The sequence below is a fragment of the Schistocerca serialis genome, chromosome 4 (assembly GCF_023864345.2).
Source record: "Schistocerca serialis cubense isolate TAMUIC-IGC-003099 chromosome 4, iqSchSeri2.2, whole genome shotgun sequence".
NCBI classification, from domain to species: domain Eukaryota; kingdom Metazoa; phylum Arthropoda; class Insecta; order Orthoptera; family Acrididae; genus Schistocerca; species Schistocerca serialis.
In genome coordinates this window covers 854,913,461-854,930,891 of record NC_064641.1, presented here as the reverse complement: position 1 = coordinate 854,930,891, position 17,431 = coordinate 854,913,461, and the positions used below count along the sequence as shown (strand labels likewise).

Sequence of the window (17,431 nt, the reverse complement as noted above, 5' to 3'; positions counted from 1 at the left end):
TTCGTCATTGCCATCAAGACCCACAGACCACAGCTTCAAACCATAGCGCCCTTATGATGCAGGAGAAAAATCAGGAAAATGGGTTGGAAAATTGTTCTTCATCCTCCCTACAGTCAGACTTGGCTCTGTCTGATTTTTACGTCTGAAGGCCCACCTGCGTGGTAAAACATTTCATGTGTCAAGGGATGATTTAAAAGTCAATTCCTAGAATTTTATCAAAATGCATTTACATCTTGGAAAGAACGTTGAGCCAGATGTGCCACAGCTGATGGAGGCTACACTGAATAGCTAAATGTTCCAAGTATGTTCACAAAAAATTTCATTCTCCTCTTGCAAAAAACAAAAAAAACAACAAAAAATTAGAGACGACTGGGCAAAACTTTTTGAACGCCCCTTGTAATACATAAATAAAAGATCACATCATTATTCAGTCCAATTTTTGGATTTTCACTCACCCTGCAATCTAGTGACGTCTGTTTGTACTGTCTCCACAATGGGTATTCTCACAACAATAATTGTAGTCAGTGTAATACAATTTATTTCGTTTACTAGATATTTCAGTCTGGATTAATTTTCCTTCTCGTTTCATCTGGATGTTATCATCTTGTTCTAAAGCTGTCTCAAAGTTGGTAATGATTTTCCTGGTATTCTAATACATGTTTAGTGACAAAATTTCTCATTTGCAAACCACTTGATGAATCATTAGTTTTTCATAACCAAATAAAATATTAACTTGGGTTCAGAATCAAGTAATGGCTTTTGAAGGACAAAATCTTTACCTCAGAACTTTTGTTGCAAACCTGTTCAAATACAATAAAAGTTGGTAAGCTGATGGAATTGAATGTTATTTCCTACTGTGTTTGACAAAATTGTCAATTTTTTAAGCAGAGCATTAGCTTGTTATAATGACTTTGTTCTTAATTTCTCACATATCCATTGCACAAGCACCTAGGGGCAAATGTCACAAGATTGTTCGAGCAAGGTCGATACTGTATCGAGAGCTTTGATGTATCAACAGATCTCGAGCCTATTTTCAAATGCAAGTATTGTTTGATATCCCCTAACTCTTCGGAATTGTTCAAAATAAATTTGCATAAAACCTCAACAGCCAAAGCTCCATCTGTAAATGTTAAATATTATCTTTTAAACAATTTAAAAACATTGGCCTCAGCAGCAACAGTTTAATCTGCGAATGTAAGATTACCCCACATTTTCTGACTGACAAATTTGGCAAAAACTTTGTCTTATAATCTGGTAAATACAACTGCTGGTCTTGTCACTTCCTGGCACCTAAACATTCTTAGGTCTAGGAATGACTTAGCCAAACTATGAAAAGTGAATGAATGATGATTGGAGTAGAGAGATAAATCTTTCAGTCCAGAGAGATAAAATTTCTTTCTTCAAGTGCTTCTGTCACTTTTGTTAACAATTTTAGTTTTCACTTCAACAGTATCAAAGCAGGAAAGATTGCTGCTCACCACACAGAGGTGTCATTGGGAGTCAGCCTGGCTTGTCGGGTCTTAGCACCCAGAGATGACAGGGGCTCTGGGTGTGTGTGTGTGTGTGTGTGTGTGTGTGTGTGTGTGTGTGTGTGTGTGTGTGTGGTTTTTCCGTCCTTTTTTCCAGAGAATAACTCTGTCTGACAGCTTAGGCTGCTTTTAAATATGCCTGTCAGCTGCTCTATGCTTCCTATATGTGGTGAGTAGCAATATCCTACTTTATATTATTGTTATTCCAGCTCAGATTTTTTCCTGTTTATTTCTTACTTCATTATCTATATCCATGTATATACATTAAAAGTTATTGTTGTCTGTCAAAATGTTGCATGACATCATCTGTGTCGGGTAAACTTGGCTGCAAAAAATTCGCAGAGTTACGCAATTATGTTGTATAAAATGTGTGCACTTCTTGAGAATAAACATATAAAAATTCCAACAAAACAATGATTGCATTTATTGCAAGATACTGTTACACAGAAAAATGTAAAGAAACACCTTTTAGAAATAAGAACGATTTAGACAAAATAAAATTACCTTATGTCTATCTTTGGCCTTAGGTGTACAGAAGTAACCCAACAACTGAGCATATTTACAACATGGAATAAACTACATTTAATCATTGACTGAAGACTGACTTTTTTTGCATTAGACTACTGTAAAACATAGGTAAGCAAAATGAAATATCTGCAGTAAACCAATGAAAATTCTTGTACAAGAAAATATTATCACCAACTATGTCACAAAACACAGCCAATATATTTATACAATAAAAACAAAACAAATTTCAAATGACTGCACAAATACTACAAAAAATAAAATTATTTCAAAGTGACAGAATACAAGAAGATACAAAGGCAAATGAAAATGTATACCAGACTTCAATTGTGAAATAAAGCTGTCCATGTCACCATGTAACTGTAGTCTTTCAGTTAAACAACAACAAATTAATACACTCCAGCTTCTAAAGAAATAAAATAGAGTACATGTCCACTGTCAGAAAAGGCTTTTCATGTTCCCTCTATTACGATGACGGCACAGAAGCTTATCAACCAGCGATTATCCTTGGCTTAATTTAAGAGATATGAAAAAATATAAAAACTTTTCTTTCAGTACAGAATAAATCCAGAAACACAAACTACATTTTACTTGTATATGTATGTTTTAATTGATTATTATTACATGTTCAGTTTACTGAATTAAGACAATTTAAATGCCTTTCATACCTAGTGTTCGAAATTAATCATCTTTACAACGTGCTTTAAAGGAAAACACCTTTTTGGCTGAGGTACGTACTGAATATGATGTAATTCTCTTTACCTCTCTCCAGCAGCAAACCTCAAGATGTAACAGGTCAATAACAAAATATTAAATTTGTGCTCATTATATTTGTACTGGAGGCAGACAAGCTGATAAATCCAGATATTGTTTCACTTCGACCTCTACAAATGAAATAAATATTTCATGCCACAGTTTCACATTGCATTTTTTTCTATATGCAATAAATAACAGCACTGTGCTGTCATCTAATATAAACTAAAGTCACAAATTCATAAAAACAGTATTATAGTCATTTTATGGGAGGAATTCCCATACATCCTTGACAGATACACTGCTGTCAGTAAGTAGCTCATTCTGCGATTACAAAAGAAAGAGTACAAACAAAAATAGAGGAGGGAATGTCAGGGCAATGACCAACTTTACAGCCATGGTGAGAGACGGTGAATATTGAGTAATAAGAGTTTTGAAGACCATGAAGTAATTTTAGTGGTCTGCTGCTATGTTGATAAATAAATGGACACAAATTATCTTTCGAACTGATGTATTTCAACAATGGCCATTCACTTGTGCTTTGGAAAAATTTGTTTTGGGGCTATATATTGTGACAATATCACACATTTGTTTGGGACATTCATACAACACATTCTCTCTCATACAATCTAAATAGTTTTAACACACATTCAGTAAAATTAAGCATGTGCTATGCAAGCATGCTACACAGAACTCTCACTTTATCTGCACCATCAAAAGCACATCTCGGCCAGCGAGTCTGTTGCACTTGACGCACTGCTAAATACACAAATAATGGGGCTGCATGTTTCGGTTTCAACAAGTGATTCCCCTGTCCACGGTTATTTCAACTGGAGGACTCGAAATACTGGTAATTCGATGTTGCCTTCCTATATGATTCAGGATGTCTGTGGTAGGTGTGGGATGTAGGTGGCAGCACTGCTCTTTGCACTGGGCACACGAAGCACACGACGAAACAGGGTATGAGGACCGCCGACAGCAGTTCTTCGAGCGCTTTACTGGTAAACCCTCTTCATCGATCTCTATTTCATTGGAGTTTCCCACATCTCCATTGTGCTCTTTTGTTCCTCTTACATACAATTCATCTTCTATATTCAGTCCAGGAACAGATTTTGTACATCCTTTCACAGTATTTCTCAGTCCCACAAACAAATTTACATCAACTATGTCATCATTTTTTCTGAAGCCATTCACATGTTTCTCACAAACCTCTCTCTCGTCACAGTTTTTTGACACCTCTGAAGATCCTTTAGTGGTTTCTGGATGCAGACCATTACTTATAACTTTGTTGTGTACAAACAAATCACATCCTGAAACTCCATTGCTTCCTTTAAGATGAACTAAGTTTCCTACATCTGTCGTACCATTATAGTTTGTTAGTTCTCTACTACTGCTACTACTATTATCTTCGTTTATTTCACCTACATTATGACAGCCGTTGTATTCTACTTCTTCACTACATTCTACTTGTTTAGTGCCATCAACACAGTCCAATCTGGCAATCTCACCATTACAGTCTTTTTCATGGACCACACCATTCGAAAGAATTACTCCAAACTGATCCTCATTCTTGATACCATTACCACATTCATGACACTGGACTCCAGTTTGGTTCACTTCTGTTTCATCTGCTTCTTTACATTCTCTATCCCTAACTTCATCGTCTCCTTCTAATTTAGAGGAAGCAGTGGACTGTAGTGTTTCATGCTCGTAAGAGTGTCCATTTTGTTCCATCATTTCACTTTGCTCTGTGAAATGTATTTCACTACAGCACCTCTTATATTTCACTTCGCCATTGTGCAGCAATTCACTATCATTTCCATCAGTCCTGGTGGCGACAATCAACCTCTCATCACCACCAGATGGATGGATGAAAGCACCACACAGCCAGGGATGAGCAAGGCAATCTTGAGTAGACAGTCTCCGTCTGCAAAAGAAGCAACAAAAGGAAAATACAGAATGAATCAATTGAAATATAGCACTCATCCTACACACTCATAACTAAATATGTAAATAATCAAAAAGTTAAGAGCATGAATTCTAACAAGAAATTTTTTATTGTATTATGTCAATTTCCTGCTCCTCAGTTCAGCAATCAAATTATTACTTTTGTTAGGAATAAAGTGTACTTTTGTACCTGACAATTAATGAATGGAGGCAACTAACTGTCGGCATATACTTATATTCTGCCCATAAACCTTATTTATTTCTTTTTTAAGTATTGTATCTGTATTTTAGTATTTTATTCAAAACTTGCTACTTTTGTGCCTTTATCAGGAACATTTTTCCCCCCAGCAAATGAGATTTGATAGACAAATAATTGTACATGTACAGCGTATTTTGGACAATAGAGAGTGTGTTAGCATAAAACTTAATAAATAAGCTGTCGCGTAATGTAGTGTGTGTGTGTGTGTGTGTGTGTGTGTGTGTGTGTGTGTGTGTGATGCAGTTGGTAGCCTACCAAATCATTTTTTGTTTGATTCAATGTGATGTGTCTAATAATACAGCTGATGTACTGATAAAATTACTAGAGTGTACATACTGAAAAAACTCTTGAGACATATTAGCTTCTCCCACATACAAACACAACATGCAAAATAGCAATGACAATAACACTGGAGAAATTTGAACTCTTACATTGACTTAACAGGGTCATCCCTCCAGTACAACATTTCCAAACGGAACATAAAGGGGAAGCGATACTGGCTTTACAAGCAACAACACAGGAAATGTAAATAGCAATGACTATAGAGAGCCAAGAGACAGGATACGTTGGAGAGAGAACTCATGAAGACAGTTCACATAACCTGGTCTGACAAGCTTGTAGTTGCCTATATTACAAGCTTCAAACAGGGAAGGTAATAAAAAAAGGTGTATAAAATAAAAATCTCATCTGACATGAGCAATTCTTAAACAGGAAATACTGCTGCACAAAAATTAGCAGCAAATATTCATCAGGTGTACTTTCTGATATCTTGTACAACAACACTGAAGAATTTATCAGGAGGAGTGTAGTCTGCTGTGCAGGAATGCTGATTTTAGCCCTGGCACTCAGACTCAGAAGTATGGGAACTTTGGTCTCCCATTATGCAGTGACCTTACCTCTTTGTAAGTGGAAACAGAGATGTGCAAATTTACCCAGAATTATTTTCCATGTAACTACCCAGATAATATGCATACCAGTATTGGGCTGCAGTTTTAGGAACAAAGGCAACAGTATTCGTGTGTGTGCACTCTGAACAAGAAGGCAAGTTTAGAAGCTAGGATATAACAAACCATATTCAACTTTTTACGTATAGCGCAATTCAGCATTTTTGTATTGGTGTCTTTTACTGAATACATGACTAAACAAATGAGCACTTGAGCACTATTTCTTTGTGCAAAGTACTTTATAAGGTGTGTGATAAGTACACAAATTTAGTAAAATATCCTGCAGGACATGAAAATTCAGATTATGAGATGACGCATCATTTGGCAATAATTAACCAAAGTTGTCGTATAAAGGATCACTCGGCACTAATTCACTGAAAGCTTCAGTTAATTTTACTAAACAATACTATATTTCCAACACACTCCTCCGTGTGTTTATTCAAGTATAAACATTGAAGGTTGCAGCTGGTAAAATTTATGCTCTGTTAGCTTCTAGAAGTAATCCACTTAAATCTTGCTGAGTTACAGAACCACTTTATGTTACATTTCTACATGTATTTGTATTTTAATTAAGCACTAAGCAAGGTTGGTAGCACTTAATGCTAAGGAAAGCATTCCAGTTTATTGGGTACAAGTGTTTAGAACACTGAATGATCGAGAATAAAAGTTCGCAAAACAGTTAACTTGCAAACTGCAAGTAAAATATTAAATTTAACAGGTTATGGGCTCAGTTGCAAGTAACTGTTTTGGAGGATGTTGTTCTGAATCATGGAAGTGTAATTAAGTGTGGAAAAGAGAACTTTTAAGTATGCTAGCAAATATAGTAAGCAGTTAAGGTTGTAGTGCTGTCAACTGAGTTTAGAGTACAGTCCGTTGTGTTTTCAAGTTATCGCTATCAACAACCGAGTTTTAAGTTAAAATTTTTGTATTCAAAAATTGCATTCTAATCATATACTGTATACTGAGATAAAAGTTCTGCAGAAATGGATCTGTCAGAGAAAACTGTACTTAGAACAACTAATTGGAGAAGCTGACTGGAAAATATGAGAAACAAAAATAGGACACTTATGAGATTACCATGAAAGTACAAGGCACATCCAGAAAGGAAGTAACTTTTTGGGAAAAACACTCATAAAAACTATTTTTAATCAAAATTTATATTTACAAGAATGAGCATTTCTTGAACTATCTTTCTGCATAGTTGTCACCATTGTTTAGACCTTTGTCATAGCAGGAAAGCAATTTTTCTACACTCTCTTCATAGAAAGATGCTGCCCATGAAGTCATTACTGTCAGAATGTTATCCTTCAAAATAATGCCACAAGTTCAGGAACAAGTGGAAGTCAGAAGCTGCAGAATTGGGGCTGTAAGGTGAGTGATCAAACTGCTCCCAACCAAGTTTCTGAATAAGGTTTTGAGTGACACCAGTGGAACAGGGATCTGCAACACAATGCCTTGATCGAGCATTCCACACCTTTTGTTTCAAATTGAATGCCAAAGTTTTCTCAGTGTTTCACAGTATCATACCACACTGATGGTCTCACCCCTGGGAAAGAACTCAACAAGCAGAAAATGACGCAAAAAAAAGTAGTGTTCAGCACTGGCTGTCTTCACTGGCTGCATCTTCCTATGAGGACAGCATAGAAAAGTTGGTTTCCTGCTATGACGAATGTCTCAATAATGGTGGCAACTATGTAGAAAAATAGTTTAAGAAATGCTCTTTGTAGTAAAAATAAAATTTAGTTTGAAAATGTTTTTATTAGTTTTTCCAAAAAACAGTACTTATTTTCAGGGCATACCTCTTACAATGCATGTAACTGACAAGAGATTAGTACAACCTCAGCCACTGGAAGAAGGTGCAAAAGAAATATTTGTCAACAAGCACAAAGAAGAGTGTGATTTTTATTGTAAGGCAAACAGTTCATAAATGTGTATGATAACAAATGCAAACAGTGGTGAAGTGTATCAAAAGTGCTACATGGATACCTTAAAACAGTAATTTCAAGCCACATCCAAGGCTCAGTTGCTTAAAATTTGTACAGACATTAGCTTCTTTAATTGGATACCAGGTGAAGATGTTTCAAGCCACACAGTAAGACTTAACAGATTATGGAACAAATTACACAATGAACTTCAAGTAAAAACATAAATGGTTTGCTATATCTCATGTTAGTTTGTAAAATGTTGTAAATTTTGCTAGATGAGTTCGATATGTATCAGCCAAATTGGGTGTTACTAACACACACAATAAAAGAGCACATCTGACGAAGTAACAGTCCAGTTACATAGTTTTCAAGAGAATTATATGAAGAATTTGAACATTGACAAAACACTAAAAGTAGTATAAAACACCAAAAGAAGAATTAATGGTAAATATGAGGAAAGGGAAACAAAATGGGAAAGGCAAATTCTTTATGGAGGAGTCACGGAAGGGTGACATTTGCAATAACTGTCAAAAAAAGGATCATTGGGTGAAGGGTTGGAGAAAGTGGATTTCTCATGGAAAACCACCATACAATCTAAACAGAAGTTATGATAGCTGTGAAAATGCTACTGCTGTGCTGATATCTATCTGTGAAAAAGTCTGTTCAGTTGAAGCAGATAAAGCGTCTTGGTGGGTCAACTACAGTACTATAAGACATGTAACCAACTGTTCAAATTATCTTAAAGACTTTCTAAGACTTGACAGGCCACACAGTGTGGAGGCAGCTGAAAAGAAATTTTAATGGCAGTGGGAAGGGGCAATATTAGGTTATCATCTATAGGCTATGATGCTGTTGGATTTACGGCATGTTTAATGGTTCTATATAAACTTGTTTTCACTGATACTTTCTCATGGTCAGAATCCTAAAAGTGAATTTAAGTCATCAACAAGACAATGCTGGATTAACATTGGTGATGGACTGGTGTTGCATGGAACACAGGAGCCTTTCAGAATATTGTACAAGACAGACATTCAACCCACTTTGCCCAAATAAACTGTCCTAGTAAACACAACTGAAGAGAATCCATTATTGCAGCTGTATCATGGAAGATGATGACATTGGAAGAGACATGTCAAAATGTTAGAAACGGAAAAAAATGATTAAGTACAATACTGCAGTGCCTGTGTTATTTCTAATTACAATGCAAAGTTCCTTTGGGCATGCATGCAGGCACTGTGGAGGCTACAGCCATTAGGATGTGCAAGAAATCTATTTGCAGTTGCGAATGTGGACGACCATCAGCTGTATAACGGAATGACGACAATGAAAATTTGTGCCGCAACAGGTCTCAAACCCAGATTTCCCGCTTATCACGAGCGGACGCCTTACCGGTTGATGACATATGGAAGTTTGGGTCTGGCCTTGAGTCATGCTCAGATAGCCACATGGTGAGGCAAATGCTCACAATGAGCGGGATATCCGGGTTTGAGTCCCGGTCCAGCACAAATTTTTACCGTCTTCACTCCATTATGGTTGTCCATACTCACAACTGCAAATACATTTCTTGTATTTCATAAAGGTTTTAGCCACCCCAGTGTCTGTTCCTTTGAAAATGCATGAATGTCCAAAGGAACTTTGCATCATATTTTGGAATAATACAGGCACTGCAGTATCATATTTATCTGCCGACACCGGGTGAGCGACTTTGAAGTAAAACGTCTCTCCTGTATGGAAATATATATAATGGATGTTCAAATGCAGGTTGTAAACACATGGTTGATGACATATGGAAGTTTGTGTCTGGTTGCAAATTGTGCTGGTTCAAGTCCCAGTCTGGCAAAAACGTTCATTGGTGGCGCTCCTGATTACAGCTGATGGTTGTTCATAGTCACAACTAAGAATACATTTCTTGTACAGCTGCAAGTGTTCCCTTGGAAAAGATATTTTGTGAGCCATGCATTTACAGCAAAGCACATCATTTGCCAATTAGTTAGAGAAAGAAGACAACAGATATTATTGTCTTCACTGTGTGCAGCATTAGATACTCGACAACAAAACTCACACTTTCAGGCTCTCTCCTATATTATTGTTTATGCAAAGCTTTCAAAAAAGGATGGCTATAGTAATCCTGCATTTGACACTGAATTTAGTGGCTCAGAAAGTGAAGAAGGGTGTGATGTTACTTCATTAGAGACTGAAAGTAACAATAGTTCATCATTTGGGTGACTAGTGCTCACAAGTGGTACAAGACAAAAATATCAACTGTGCATCAGCCAGCTCCTTCAAGATGTACATACACAGACCTGTTATGAAAAACATGGTTAGACTTCACAGCTGCACAGAAACCAAAAAGTGATTTCAAGTTTCACAATATTTCAGTAAAAGTCTACTGCACAAGTAAACTCGGGACTTTATTATTTATGATCTTCAAAGTTTATAACTCATTATTTTGAGCTTTATAAGCTATCTTTATATGTCTATATGTAATGTTATTCATTATAGGATGTTTTCATTAATAAAAAATATTTTTTGGAACATAACTCCCAAAAAATCAATATGATAAGGGGATAATGAATCTTTTCTAAAGAAGAAATATACGGTTGTGTTCAGAACAGCTACATGTAATTTCAGTATTGCTGTTTCATACGATAAGCATCTGAAGTTAAGGACACATTGAAACACTTTCTTCAACAGTCAAAGAGCTAGTAAGTGACAACAACGGAGAATTTGATAGACCGTTAAGGATATACCAGGTGTTACTCAGAGGCTAGCAGCACCCTACACACAAAAACAAAATCTTGGAAGTGAGTGTTAGAAGTGAACTACAACTGAATTGGCAAGAAATATAAAAAGGCTGATTTCTCTGTAGCCATGTGGCAGAGTTGGTTGAAGTGTCTGCAAATTGAACTACGAAGTCACCTGTGGAAGGTATTAGTCCTTTCAAGTTGCAAATGGGTAAGAATCCTGAGTAACACCGTGGATGGGTAAGAAACCTAGAATAAAATATTTATGTATAATGGGTTCTAAAAAACAATAGAAAACGTAAAGAAATATGTCATGCATATCTGTTGGGATACGATTGAGATGGGCATTACAGAATTTGGGTGAAACAGGAAACCAAAGCCATTCTCAGCAGAAAAAGGCCAAAAAGACCTGGAAGTTGTGAAGGATAAGTCAAATTACCATTACAGAATGTTGAGCAAAATAAATACGGAAATTATGCTTCTGAAGAAATTATAGAAGAGAACAACTGGAACAAAGAAACGTCACAAATCAAAGAGTCAAGAGGACAGTTCTGGTAACAGTAAGAGCAACTGTTCATCCCACCTCTATCAAAAGCAAAATTATTCAACATTGATGAATTCTTAGTATTTAGTATAGAAAGTGCTCACTGGAAACAGTCTATGGAAAATGAAATGGAGTCATTACAAGATAATGTGGTTTGGGAATTAACTGTGCTACCAAAAAGAGCAACAGCCATACCCAGTAAGTAGGTTTTTCATATAAAGACTAATCCAGATGGGGGTGTTGAGAAATACATAGCAAGGTTTGTTATCAAAGGGTTTAATCTACGCTATGGTTTAGGTTATAATGAAATTTTCAGTTCAGTAGCTAAGCTGCGAATAATTTGCTCAATGTTAAGTGTTGTTGCAGATGAAAAGATGCATCTGATGCAGTCTGATGTCAGTATTGTTTTCTTGTATGGAGAATCAGAAGAAGTAAACTACATGCACCAGCCAAAAGAGTAAAGTGATGGTATAGATAGCGTTTGCAAATTAAAGTGAAGCTTGTATGGACTTCAAGCAAACACAGATGTTGGAATAAATGATTCTGAGCATTTCTCTCGTAAGCAGGTTTCAGGGCTAATTGTGCAGATCCGTGCTTGTATGTCACAGAAGAAGAAGGTGAAAGAAACTGTTAGTCATTCCCTATGTAGATGTAGGGTTAGTTATGGTGAGTGATCAGCAGGATGCCAGAAAGTTCACTGAAGGGCTGAAAACTTAATTCAGTATCACCCTGAAACCAGCATTGTATGTCCTTGGACTTGAAATTAAAAGCTTTGATGATGGTGCAGTCACGGTAAGTCAACAAAAATATGTAAGTAAGATTCTGGAGTTTCAGTTTTGAAAAGGGCAACACCTATTGAAGAGAATCTATTAAATCGCAAGGGGAAAAAAAAGGGTGCAGGGAAATGTGACTTTCCCTATCCACAAGCAATTGGAGCACTGATGTACTTGATGCTTGGAATGAGATCCGATTTGGCTCACAGTATTAGCATCCTGTCTCTAACACTTGATTCAGCATCATCTGAAGATGTAGTGTGACTAAAATGAGTATTCCCGTATGCAGCAGCCGGAAACAGATTTGTGCAGTTTTATACTAGACTGCTCCAGTGCTGTAGCCTTTGCAGTCAACATCTGGTGTCCTCACTACACAGACAGATGAAACTACATCCTGGCTCAGCCAAAGACAGGCAATGACTGCCATGTCTACAATTGATACAGAATTGGTAGCTGAAACAGACATTGCTAAAGAAATGCAGACTTTTTATAGGAATAAGAAAGCTGAAGGAAGTTCCTGTCCTCAGAGTGGATAATATGGCAATTCGCACAGAATCTTGAATTCCATCGTCACATGAAATGTGTAATGATAAAGCTTCTTTTTTATTGTTCATGACAAACTGATATAAAGACAGTGCGGTATTCAGGTTATTTCAATTGCTCAGCTGTTTTTAGAGCAATGAATAACAGAGTTAAAGGGGAGGCCAAAAAAGATTAATCTGTAAACTACAAGTTAACCTGGAAAATATTAAATTCAACACCTCACTTACCTCGGGTTCTTGACTAGAGTCGCAGAAATGAAATCCTTGGCTGAGGATGATATACCTTCAAAAAGCTCATCAGGAAATGATAGTTCTCCTTGAGTAATATTGCAGAATGTTTCCTGCTTTGTGTCTCCACCGAAAGGCGAATAACCAGTCAGTAAAACATAAGCCAGGACACCAACAGACCTGAAACAGTTTCATATTTTGAAATGGCATTTACTTAAGGTTAATAAATAAGATGCATGATTTCTATTCGGTAGAAAATTAAACCATCTCGAACGATCAATTACATATGCATACAAATATGTCAGGTGCACTGTTTACAAATAATGCACATAAAAAGTTACTGATACAAAATCATTGAAGTCCTGTGACCTAAACTCAAATCTGTACAAAACAGGCAATAACCTCTTAAATTTACAAACTCAAGTCTATACAAAACAGGCGGCAACCTCTTGAAGCTACACATTTGGGGTCAATGGAAGTGTCCGATTCAACCCATCTGCTTTGACCCAATGAATAAGGGTGTTGTGATGTGTGACGTCATTTAGGCATGGAGTTTATGAGTTGGTTGTGTATGTAGATGTCGTCTTTTAGTGTTTGATGCCCCCCCCCGCTCTCTCTCTCTCTCTCTCTCTCTCTCTCTCTCTCTCTCTCTCTGTCTCTGTGTGTGTGTGTGTGTGTGTGTGTGTGTGTGTGTGTGTGTGTGTGTGTGTGTCCCCAATAGCTATGGTTGACCCATATAGGTGAAGGGAAATGATCAATACTAATTTTTGTAGTTTTATATGTAGGTATTGGTGTTTTGGTGTCGTCAGCTGTGGTCAAGGAAAATGTCTAATTCCAATTTCCGTAGTTTTTGCTGTAGGCATTGGTGTTTTGGAACAGCCATTTCCGCCATATTGATGACGTCATGGGTCAAAGCAGACGGGTGGAATCTGACATTTCTGTAGTCCCCGCATTTGTATTTGGTAGTTATGCTACTTTTAATCTTACATATACTTAACGTTATCTCTTCTCCATCTCTCTTTGTATCTGAATGTGTCTGTGATTATGAGTCTCTAGGTTTCCAAAACAGGAGAAGTTCCTTACAGTGTTATTACAGTCAGAATGTTACTGGGAAACAGTCTGAACAGAAATAGTCTGCTGTGTGCAACAATTTTTCTTTGATTCCATTTACTTGTTGTCAGAGAATAGCTCTCCTATTGCCTTTAGAGTTATCATTACCTACCTGATACAACAAGCTGTAGTGTCTATGTCACAAACAACAAGAGGGCCATCACAGCACTCACCATCCTACAACTGCACACATTAGTCTTCTAAGAGTCGTAATTTTTTGTTTGTTAGTCTTCCCTCTGACCCAGACCCCACATACAGTGATCAGACCTTGATATCATGTTGGTTGACACCATCAGGTTTTTACGCAACAGAATTTGTTATACTCTATGAGTTATGTACCATGAAAATGTTACAGGGATTTCATAGACACTCTTTACTGGAAAGCAGTACACTGGTGGAAAATACAATTTGTGCCCCCATAAGCATGTTGTTTATGGGCTATTAAATGCTATTTTGGTACACCTGGATCAGGGTAAGAAGGTATTTTGTATGTGTTTAAGACCAACATGAAGAAAATCTGTAATATCAACTTAAGTAACAAATGAAGCAAAATTAAGAATCCAAATATGTTTGACACACTTAACAGTATACTTGGAGTATACTTATTGGGTATCATGTTCTAAACTTTTTATGAAACTTATAAAACCAAAAGATGTGTAAAAATGCCAACCAACCATCTCCTGATTTGTTCGTTTTCACTGACACTTTTGTAACTTATAATCTATATCCTGACATATACGTGCATCCCTTACTTCTTTTTATTGCTGGTCATTCTTTCTATCATAAGAGATTGTCACATTACATACAAGTTACTTACCATATGTCAGTTGCCAAGCTTATTGGTTCGTAGTTAAGTACCTCAGGCGCTGAAACAGAATGCAAACATATTTCATTAGTGCGAAGAAAACCAACACAGCTGCTTCACAGGGAAGGGGGAAAAAGTGAACGCTTACCAACATAGTCTGGAGTTCCCAGGATCTCTCTAACTTCAACTCCATTGCAGATTACTCTTGAAATTCCGAAGTCACACAGCTTTACATCACAATTTGGGTATGCACCAGTCAACAGTAAATTTTGTGGCTGAAAATGTATTATAAGATCATCATAAACAAAGAGTGTTCCAGATGGTTAATTTTGGACCTTATAACTAAATTGTCTAGTCACATCATACAATTTAAAAAAAATATAGGACAAAATCTGAGATTTAAAGTATGCTAAACTTCTCAGGAAAAATTTAGAGAGAGAGAGACATTTACTTTATAATTTGCAGGTGCCTTTTCTATAGACATTTTCTATAGATTTTGTTTTTCTGGAAGACCACTTTCGAGATATGTCATACGATGTGCAGTGCCAACAGAAAACAGTTTTGCTTCTCATTCAAAACAAAACTGTACACACTGTTTTAACTGTATATTCACAGTTGACAGACCAACCACAAATTAGCCTCGTGCAATATTGCATTCAAAAGTGCAACAGCAACACATGAGGAAACAATCATTGTTTGGTGAGTACAATATGTTTATTGCTCAGCACCACAATGATTATATTCTTCCACGAGATATGCCCGTGTGAAATTAATAATATAATATGACAAAGGTGAACAGAAATACTGCACAGATAGATGGTGTGCAGTGTGTGAGTGTGAGAGTGAGTGTGAGTGTGAGTGAGTGTGAGTGTGAGTGTGAGTGTGTGAGTAATCTTAGTGTCATAAAAGCATCAGTATATTATGTACAATTCCAGAGCCATACAAGCTACCAACCTTCAAGTCTAGGTGTGCAATGTTGTGGTCGTGCAGGAAGGTCAGACCCTCTAATATTTGTCGCATAATCCTGGAGGCTTGCACTTCTTCCAGACTTTCCTCCTGGTCTAGTACATATTGCAGCTCACCACCAGATGCCCTGAAAGTTCAGGAAACAATTTGAAGGTGTTCTTTAGAGCACTTAAGAATTACAAGACTACTGCAGAGTAAAACTGAAACAACAACAAACTTGGGCTAGTCATCAGCTGAGAGCAAATAATAATTTTTGAATGAAAGATAGACTCAATAAGAAACTTAATACATATAAGCATTTGATAATTAATTTTACTTATGAATGGAGCCATCTGCCACAGGCTTAACCCTTGAAAGAAGGAAAACCTGTCTTTCAGTCTTGAGTTAATTTATTCCAAATTCCAACATTTCTTTACAGAATCTATTACTGAGACATTATCACAACTCCCTGTCCTTTATTTTCTCGCTTGATGTTCACGCCAAAACGAGAATCTGCTTGACGAGGACTCTTACGACACACTGGCGCCGTGACATCAGTATTCTACACCTCACTGAATGAAACTGACACACGCTGGCGGCATTTAGACTCCAAATTATTCCCGCAACTTTCTCCCTCGCCTGTCGTGCCGGACAGATACGGCTGTGAAGTCACGACCGTGACGTCAGTCGGCCGCTCACCTCGCGGGCCTATGCTCCAGTCGGGCCTCGTGTTCTTGGGAAAGAAACAGTACTCAGTCATGTTAACACTGGTAGGAAATTCCCCAATCGTAATTGCATGCGCCAGTTTTCTGTAGCTTTGCCATGCTCGAGTCGGAAAACTTTAATCACGCCACTCCAACAATGTTACAGAGAGGGCCTTTGTGGTGTGACATACGACTTGGTGATCTTCACTTATCGAAAAAAAGATATATAAAGGAACATTTGTTGGTATAAAGTTCTAGTTACACAAACCGCTGCGAAGAGGTCTGCTATGGCTGGAAGGATGACAAAGGGAAATACAACTACGTTTCTACAATCGATCAACATTGCAAATCTTCGAACTGTCGCAGTGGAACAAGTTTCTACTCCCTGCCATTTCCACTGTTAACTAGTATCACCTCTGAAATCATCCAATTCGCCGACGATCGCCAATAAATTGGAAAGAAATCTTTCCCGGCTTGTCAAGTAACAAACATCTGTCTTTCATGTGTTCATAATTCCATCGGCAAGAATAATTCTCATCTTGCCGTTAATAAAAATTTAGGACTGATATTTACGTTATGCTGCGTTACTCTCTTACATATAAATCTTCTTAATTTTTGAGATGTAATAGAAACGAATATTCTGTAATAAGAAAATCGATGAGGATCATAAGGAGAGTACATAGTCCCCTGAGTTAACACTTCAAGTTCTGTGTGTATTTACTGTGCTGTGGTCCGAATCGAAGCAGCACTTTTTCCCCAGAACTCTGCCATCAAAAATTTGAGTCGTCGACCCTAGACGTACCGGTACGTTAACGCAACACGTAACCGTATCTTCGTTCGAGATGAAACAACAGTATTCGGTAGCGTTTGGAAAACAACGGTTCTATCAGAGGCAGCACTGTAACCGTCTTAGATTGTCGATATTACGTCTAAGTACTGACAATTATCGTGTTCAGTGTTGCACAATTTTCCTCCTACTAAAGAGCAAAATGTAATCTTCACTAATGACGGTAACGTCACAAAAAATAAATAAATTAAAAATAAAAAATGAATACTATTCGGAATTTGGCGCATTTATGAAGCAAGTTGAATTAAAACTGTCTCAGTCCCCTGTTTCCGACCGAAGCTTCTCGCGAGGTCCCCCCCACACACCC

At 37.2% G+C, this 17,431-nt stretch overlaps 1 protein-coding gene across 1 annotated transcript in view; it reads right to left on the bottom strand.

The window, feature by feature from the left end:
- Positions 1–1,929: 1,929 nt before the first annotated feature.
- Positions 1,930–17,431, bottom strand: part of LOC126473488 (uncharacterized) — a 378,095-nt gene continuing 362,593 nt past the window's right edge. The window contains exons 3-7 of the mRNA XM_050100565.1: positions 15,583–15,721; positions 14,777–14,903; positions 14,641–14,689; positions 12,714–12,893; positions 1,930–4,734 (exon numbers count right to left, since the gene is read on the bottom strand). Coding sequence (XP_049956522.1) covers positions 3,603–4,734; positions 12,714–12,893; positions 14,641–14,689; positions 14,777–14,903; positions 15,583–15,721 — 1,627 coding nt within the window. The 3' untranslated portion in view covers positions 1,930–3,602. The remainder of the gene's footprint in view (positions 4,735–12,713; positions 12,894–14,640; positions 14,690–14,776; positions 14,904–15,582; positions 15,722–17,431) is intronic.